Below are 7,805 nucleotides of genomic sequence, written 5' to 3'. Positions count from 1 at the left end.
CAAGCTTTCGATGACATTTTATTCTATTGGTAATTTTATTGCTGATTTGAATTTTCAATAGCAAATTCTAATAATTATTTTCAACTCTCTAAAACTCTCTAAAGGACATAGTTCATCAGTAATTCTATTAGTATAAAATAATATCAAAGTATTTTAATTTGTTTTCAACTCTCTAGAACTCTCTGGTAGACTTAACCCATTGTTAATTTCATCGGTATAAAATAGTAGCAAAGTCATGTAATTTTTTCAACTCTCTAGAACTCTTTAAGGCACTTCACCCGTTGGTAATTTCATTGGTATTTGACATTCCGTCAGTGTTTCTTATAGTATAAAATATTTTTTCCCCAATGTCTTTGTATTCCCTACCTATTTAACTTATAAATATAGTAAAGTTACAATAGGGTTACATTAATTTTTTGTAATAAAAAAACAATAAAATCACAACAATAAATGTTCAGTTGTGTTAGAAATAGCTCATTATAAAGAACCAACACATAGAAAAATTACATTAATGCCAATTTCATTACACATTTGTGTTTTACATATAAAATCTATTCAAAATATTTTTAATCAAGATTGTTTCTCTTCTTCAATTTTATTATCGTCATATCCATTATCATCTTCTTCTTCTTTTGAATTAAAGCTCGTCGATATCATCATCTTCGTCGATATCTATATGTCAATTGGTTCTTAATATATCATTTTAACTCCTTAGCATCAATATCAATAAAAATATTCTCAACGACATGAAAATTTATATTTTCTTTTATGTTGGTGGACAAAGTAACTTGATAAGGATCAACTAACTTATCAAATTGAAAGATATCACCCACAACAGTATCTTCATTATTATCATTCTAAACAACTTGGGCATGACCTTTAGTTTTGGTTTTCACAACGAATAACTAGTCAACTCTATAATGATCATTTCTAAAGGAATGAATGTATGTGTAATAAATTTATTGGCATTGCTTAGCAAAAAGATAGACATTATTGATATTGTGAAATCTAGCTGACGGAATAAAAAGATTTTACTATGCTCATAGTGATATTACAATTCAATCACTTCTTCTAACTTTCTATAATAATTAACTTTAAGCTCATTAGAAGTTAATCCCTTAACACAAACTCCACTATTATGTCTTTACAACCTTCATGTTGTCCTTTATCTTTCATTTCATGTCCATCACCATGTTAAAAAAAAAATTCAAACATGTTCCTTTTGATATGCATGACATCCAGATTATGGCGGAGGATATTAGTCTTCCAATTAGAAATCTCGTAAAAAGTAATTTTCTTTATCAAATTATAGGTCACATTAAAACCATTATTTTTTTCACTTACTGAATTGAAAATCAAATATAATGCCCTTATACTATGAGACAACATCATATAATTCTTTACCCAATAATACTAGCGGTGCAACACTCCTTTTAACTCTACCTACAAATAAGTCTTTTTTGTTCCTTTTGTACTTATGACCAGTTAGCAAAAACCTTATATGTCGATAAAAAAAGATGTTTTACCATCATTTGTTAAGATGAAGGACTTTTTATTTTTCATATAGTATGGATAAGCTAATTTTGCATGCGTACTCCAATTAGAAACCATTATGTATACAAGAAAATTATTAATAGTCTATATCAAAGTTGTCTTTATCTGAAAATTCTATTTTTTTTAGGCATCATATGCCAAAACCAAAATGACTGTAATTGATTCAAATCATCAATCAATGGTTAAAGATAAGCATCTAATTCCTATTTGAGCTACAAGGACCAAGTATGACTATAAATAAAAACATAAACTTTAGCCTTATACACATTTCCAATGTCAAGTTATAAAATATGAGTATCAACAGTCGATAAAAATAAGGTGCAACAAATAACCTAAATGGATTGAATCCATATAACCTAATATATATGTTATATGATTCCATTGAAAACTAAGGATGCACTCTGTTGAACTAATTTCAAGTTTCATCATCAGAAGATTACATCATGACTCCATCCATCATATTATATGAATGATGTCATGTCACCTACTCTGTAGTCTTTGGAGACATGAGTAACCTTTACAGCATATAAGTGATTGAGAAGTATCTCAATTTTCTATGTGCAACAAGAGTCATTCTTCCCTTACCAATTTTGGATTTATACCAAGTATGCCCACAAGGTTCTGCACCAAGTGAAATTTGTATTTTCATGATAATACAATAACCAAAAGTTTGAATACATATTAATTTTCTGGTATTCCAAGCCAATAGGTTTTCATCATAGATTTAACATCATAGAAGTTATCTTTTATCTTATTTTCTTGAGGTAAAATGTTTCTCACTCATTCAATGATAATGTCACAATTGACCACACTCATCCAATTATCTGACTTGATGGTGAAAACTTATACTATGTCAATAATTTACTGTGATTTTTACACCCTTTTTACAATGGTTCGTTAGAATCTTTTAATTTGTTCAAAAATATAGTTGCATCTGCATTTGATTTTTCATATACACTTAAACATTCACCTTCATAACCTTTATTCATTCTCATTGCATTTATCACCATACTCTTATAAGAATTACTATTATCATTTGCAACTCTATGCACATTGCTAGAATTAAAAATTGAGTAAACCATCTTTTCTATCATGGTCTCGTAAAGATCATAATGTTCTTTGTGTATAAACCAACACAAGTATTTTTCTATAAACCATTTTTATATAAGATGCATTGAACAACATATGGATTGAGAAAATTTTTATTTTCACACCTTTTACATGTACATCTAATACTACCTCCATTAATAGTCTTTGAATTAAATAGTGTCTAATTAATAAAAACCCCCAACCTCATTACAAAAATTCATCATGCATAACCCCTCAGGTAAAACTCAATATATCCAAGAATGATCATTCATTACTTATATAAAACCTATATAGAATATTGCTAGCAACATGTATTATTAATAATGTGAACTAAATAAATTATTGGTACCTAACTAGTTAGCTATCATTGGTTCAGTTCAAACTTATTCAATTTTATTCAATTTGTTTTAATAATACCCTTTAATCATTATCAATTTTCTCTAAAAAATAAAATTTCTCTAAATTTATTAAAGTTTTCAACTTCACAATAAAATTGATAAAATATGAAACATGCCCATTAGATGACTCATCATTTCCTTCATTATAACACATTTAGGTTACAAATTCAAACTCAATTTTATCAAATGACAAACAAATATGATTTTTTAAAATGTCAAACAAACCTTAACATGTAAAAATCATACATTCATACAATGAATTCTTCTAAGAAAAAGCTATAAAATAAGTAAGCACACAATTATACTACATATACTACACAAAAATGCCAAACAATTAACATAAAAATGAGTTACAACAAAAAACAGATAGATTTGCTTAATTGATATAAAGAATCTTCAAAACACATTGAGCCAAGATAAGGATAATAATAGATAACATATTAGGGTGGTTGGATATGTGATGATGGGAGTTAGAATTATGATAAAATAAGGGAGAGGGTGTTATTTTCTGTAAAAAAAAAAAGAAGGAAGAAGAAGTAGAGAAAGTGGAGAGGGGGCATGTTGTTGGTTATAACTTTAATATTAGTGACAGATTCCTCGCTAGAAATTAGCAATAATAAATTATCATCAATAATTTCATCTAAAATATTGACACGTCAAATTTACCGATGCAATTAATGAGGGAATACATGTCTAGTTTTTTTCATTCTTTGAATTCCACAAGTAATTCCCTTAGTATTCACAAACGAAAAAATAATATCGATTCTTTCTAACAAAAACATCAAAGTGATTTTTTATCAGTAAATGTCATCATAATTTATTGATGTCATTTTTTTCATTGGTATTTTCACTGGTATTAAACAATTTTCTAATAATGAATGAAGATGAAATTTGATAATAAAAAAAAGGAGGATGAAATTTGAAAAACAAATATTTAAAAAATGATATCAAACAAATAACAACCAAATGAATAGTGACTAAATTTTAAAGATTAAAAAATCACAAAGAGATAAAATTGAAAAATATTTATAATTTGATAGCTTATTAAAAAAATAAGTAATCAAAAGAACATGAACCAAATGTGAAGAAAAAATCAATTAAAGGGGCTAATCTTTGAAGAGAAGAGAAAGAAGAAGAAGGGAAAAAAAGAAATGATAGCCGACTCTAAACTGAAGTAGCTTTTTGTCCACATGCTGCCTCATCGTGTAGGGAATGTTGAGATTTTTCAAATATCACCCTAGAAAATGGTGTTTAGTAGTTGAATAACCTTGCATGTGTCTTCTAAATAGTGAGGGGGGCATCACATGTTGACATGTGCATTGTATGCACTAATATTTTTTTAAAAACAATATTTAATATGTCAATTGTAATAATACCATGAGAAACCTTCAAATTTACAATAAAACCAATATCAAATGATCAAAAAGCTTTTATGAGAGAGTTATGTTAGTTTCATCTTACACAGAATCAAAGTAATTATATTATTTTGAAAAAATAAAAAAGACCAAAATATCCCTAGGTTAAAGACATTATATTTTTTTAAAAAAAATTTAGGGTTAAAGTAGTAATTTTAATATGCAAATAAAATATCAAATCTAACCTCATACAATATGTTAAAAACACTTTCATCATGATAAAAAGACTACCTTACCTCTAATACCTAATTCAATGGTTTTTTTTCTTCAAGTGGAATTTTATAATTATACTATTACAATGAATAGTATTATAAGATTTAATGCATGGAAACTTCTCAAGAATTAGTTTTTTTTTTTTTTAATCTTTGACATATGATTTTTAAAGCTTTGAGACTATCACAGGGAAAAAAAATGTTAATTGTGAAATTAACAAAATTATTGATTTTTAAGAGGTTTTTGCAAGTATCCTATCTTAAGTATAAATTTAAACTTAAACATTAACAATATTTATTTTTACATTTAAAATTATATTTGAATGCGATTTAAAAGTATATTTAACTTAAAAATATATAAAATTAATGTATTTTTAAGTTTTTTTAATAATTTTAATATGTTAAAATTAAAAATAAATAAATAAATATAAAGAAGGTGAATGGCTGAATCCATAGGATTACGAGTACTTGAACCTCACGAGAAAAGACTCTTTCCCATCATATAGCATAGTCATTCATGTCCGTTCCATTGGTAATTTGAACCTTAAAACTCAGCATGAGTTAGAAAGGTTTCAAAGAATATGTTTCCATAAGAAGTTCATTGGACGCTATTTGCTTCACATGATAGGCTAGTGAAGGTTTGTCAGTATATTCTTCGATCATTGGTAACTCTTGGTTGGTGGCCTAACAAGTGAACAGCCAATCATCCGGTAAATAACTATGGAGAAAGCATTATTAGTTCTTATCCAAATGAGTGACTCCATCATCGATAAATTATATCAATATATATATATATAAAAGAAATTATAATTGCAAGACCAGGTGAAATTAGATATAATTTGCCCATTGTTCACAAATTTGTGTACAAGCAAATTGATAATTAACATAGGCAGATGATATTGTATCCATTACAAGAGGTAGGCAAAAAGAAAAAAAAAGTTATGTAGAGAGTAATTTAACAGCATATATTTAAGAAAATCCTTCGCTTCCAATTAGAAGATGTACACACCACAATGATAACTTAAAAAAAAAAAAACTCGCTTCCTTTTTTTTAATATATTTATGCAACTGGAAGTTCAGTAATTCCAAAGGTAATCAAGATCAACTGGTCCGGCAGAGCTTGAAGGATCCTCAAAGGGCCTATGAACCAATTCATGGTTGGTTACGACTGAAGACATATCAGTGCTGAGGCCAGTGTCCTCTGAAAGCTCCCGTTTTGAGTTTAGGTTCATGCCGGGTCCATGGTTTTCAAGCAATATCCTCAACATGGAGTGTTCTGGCATCATAACGGACTCTGGGGATTGAAAATTTGCTATGTTTGGTAAAATTTGAGAGGAATAGAAAGAGTTTGGAGGTGAGGATTTTGAAAACAGAACTGAGGAAGGGGACATGTTTGAAGAAGATGAAGGAGCTCCAAAAGAAATGTTAAAGCAATCAGCAATGGTTTCATGGGGTTTCTGGTCCTCCGTTGGATTGGAGAAGCAGGTCACGTGAGACTTATCACCTACGTTAGTCCTCTTGTCGTTCTTGTGTTGAGAAGGATCCATCAATGGAGGCAATATTGATGGCTTTAATTCATTTCCACACGAGCTTAACCTCACCAACCCTGAAATATGTGTTTTCTTTCCTCCACAACTCTTCTCAAAAATTCTACAGATGACCCAATCATTCTGCAACAGAAGCCAGGCAAAATGATCTATAAATCAATACAATCAACAATCAGGTGTTACAAAATAAAAGTGAAACAGAGGAGAACAGGGGAAACAGAGTGATAACCCTACCTTTGCTGTTTTATGGGGATTATAGACGGGGGTTTTCCCCTCTAATCTATACTCATGCATAACCCAGTTGGTTTTTTCTCCTTTAGGGGCTCTCCCTTTGTAGAAAACCAAGGTCTTCTTCATGCCAACAAGTGTTTTAGCCCTGTAAATTTCCTTGTCTTTGCCTGTGGCTTTCCAATAACCAGCATCAGTAGCCCTATTCGTCCTTAAACCGGTGGGATACTTCCGGTCTATAACACAGAAGAAATACCATTCCTTTTCACCCATTTTAGCCCTCCCTGCATTAAAAAGAGCACAAACCATGAAGTGAGAACATGACACATAACAAAAACTGCTGAAGAATTAAGAACCAGAGGGATATTGGCATAAAAGACTTACAAGGCAAATCCCATGGCTCACACTTGTTTAAATCGACCTCACCAATAGCTCTAGCACAAAAGTAGTTGTCAAGAACCTTCTGAGACAGGTAGTGAGTTATGAGCTCTTCATCAGTTGGATGGAATCTAAATCCCGGAGGCAATTCCATCTGCTCATCTTCCTCACTATACATAAAATTGTTTTCCATAACCTTCAAAATCTCACAAGAATCTCTCCAAATCTCAAATGGGTGCCTAAAAAATGAAACAAGAAAACAAATTTTCCAAACCAAGCTCTTGTAGATGAAAGCCTGCGACGTTTATATTATCTGTGTAGGAAACAAACCATCAAACTATTGTCAGAGAAGAGAAAATCAGATGCTAATACAAGAGAGAATTATGAACCGAAAAGGCTGTGAGAGAGAAGAGGTGGTTTCAGAGAGAGGTGGGGGGTATAACAGAGCCAATAAATACTAGTTTTTGGAGAGGGGGGCCAAAAAAACGAGGGTGGGACGGCAGCAATTGGTGGGTGGTTTTCAAGTTTCCATTTAAGAGAAAAAAAATATATTGTTTTAATTGTTAAAAATGTATTTTTTATTTATTACATTTTCTGCAAAAAAAATTTTTGGCTATAAAAACATATATGTCACTGTCACGTTCTATGCGCTGCATGTACTGTGAATTAGCTCCCCTTCTTGCAATTAAAACCGATTTTTGCTTAGTCTTCTTTTTCAGCTAAGAATATATATATATATATATATATTAATTAGGCAACGAGAAAAAAGAAAAAAAGTAGATGGCTTAAAAGTCTTGAAGTTAGTTGCTATCTGTTTAACCAAAGGTATATGCTGTTCAAAAAATACATGTATAGTTAAAAACATGTACAGGATATTTAAACTAAAAGTGTCTGTAGCAGTGTAGTTTTAATTATTTTTTAAAATATTTTTTATGTTAAAATATATTAAAATAATTATTTTATTTTTAAAAAAATATTTTTAAA

General features: G+C 29.7%; 1 protein-coding gene across 1 annotated transcript; it reads right to left on the bottom strand.

Annotated features, from left to right (window-relative positions):
- Window positions 1–5,533: 5,533 nt before the first annotated feature.
- LOC105133469 (NAC domain-containing protein 100-like) lies at window positions 5,534–7,308 on the bottom strand. The gene is made up of 3 exons (XM_011037489.1): window positions 6,828–7,308; window positions 6,450–6,727; window positions 5,534–6,338 (listed from the first exon to the last, which is right to left on the bottom strand). The coding sequence occupies exons 1-3, from the start codon at window positions 7,012–7,014 to the stop codon at window positions 5,745–5,747; spliced, it is 1,059 nt and encodes a 352-aa protein (XP_011035791.1). The 5' UTR covers window positions 7,015–7,308; the 3' UTR covers window positions 5,534–5,744.
- Between the last annotated feature and the right edge of the window lie 497 nt (window positions 7,309–7,805).

The sequence above is a fragment of the Populus euphratica genome, unplaced genomic scaffold (assembly GCF_000495115.2).
Source record: "Populus euphratica unplaced genomic scaffold, PopEup_1.0 scaffold129.1, whole genome shotgun sequence".
Classification (NCBI taxonomy): Eukaryota; Viridiplantae; Streptophyta; class Magnoliopsida; order Malpighiales; family Salicaceae; genus Populus; species Populus euphratica.
This window is presented reverse-complemented; position numbering and strand designations above follow the sequence as displayed.

Excerpts from the sequence above, each read along its gene's own strand:
- LOC105133469 (XM_011037489.1), bottom strand. The coding sequence starts at position 7,014 with ATGGAAAACAATTTTATGTATAGTGAGGAAGATGAGCAGATGGAATTG. Across the intron at positions 6,728-6,827 it reads TGAGCCATGGGATTTGCCTT|GGAGGGCTAAAATGGGTGAA; the intron begins GTAAGTCTTTTA and ends TTTTTAATGCAG. Across the intron at positions 6,339-6,449 it reads ATCCCCATAAAACAGCAAAG|AATGATTGGGTCATCTGTAG; the intron begins GTAGGGTTATCA and ends CTTCTGTTGCAG.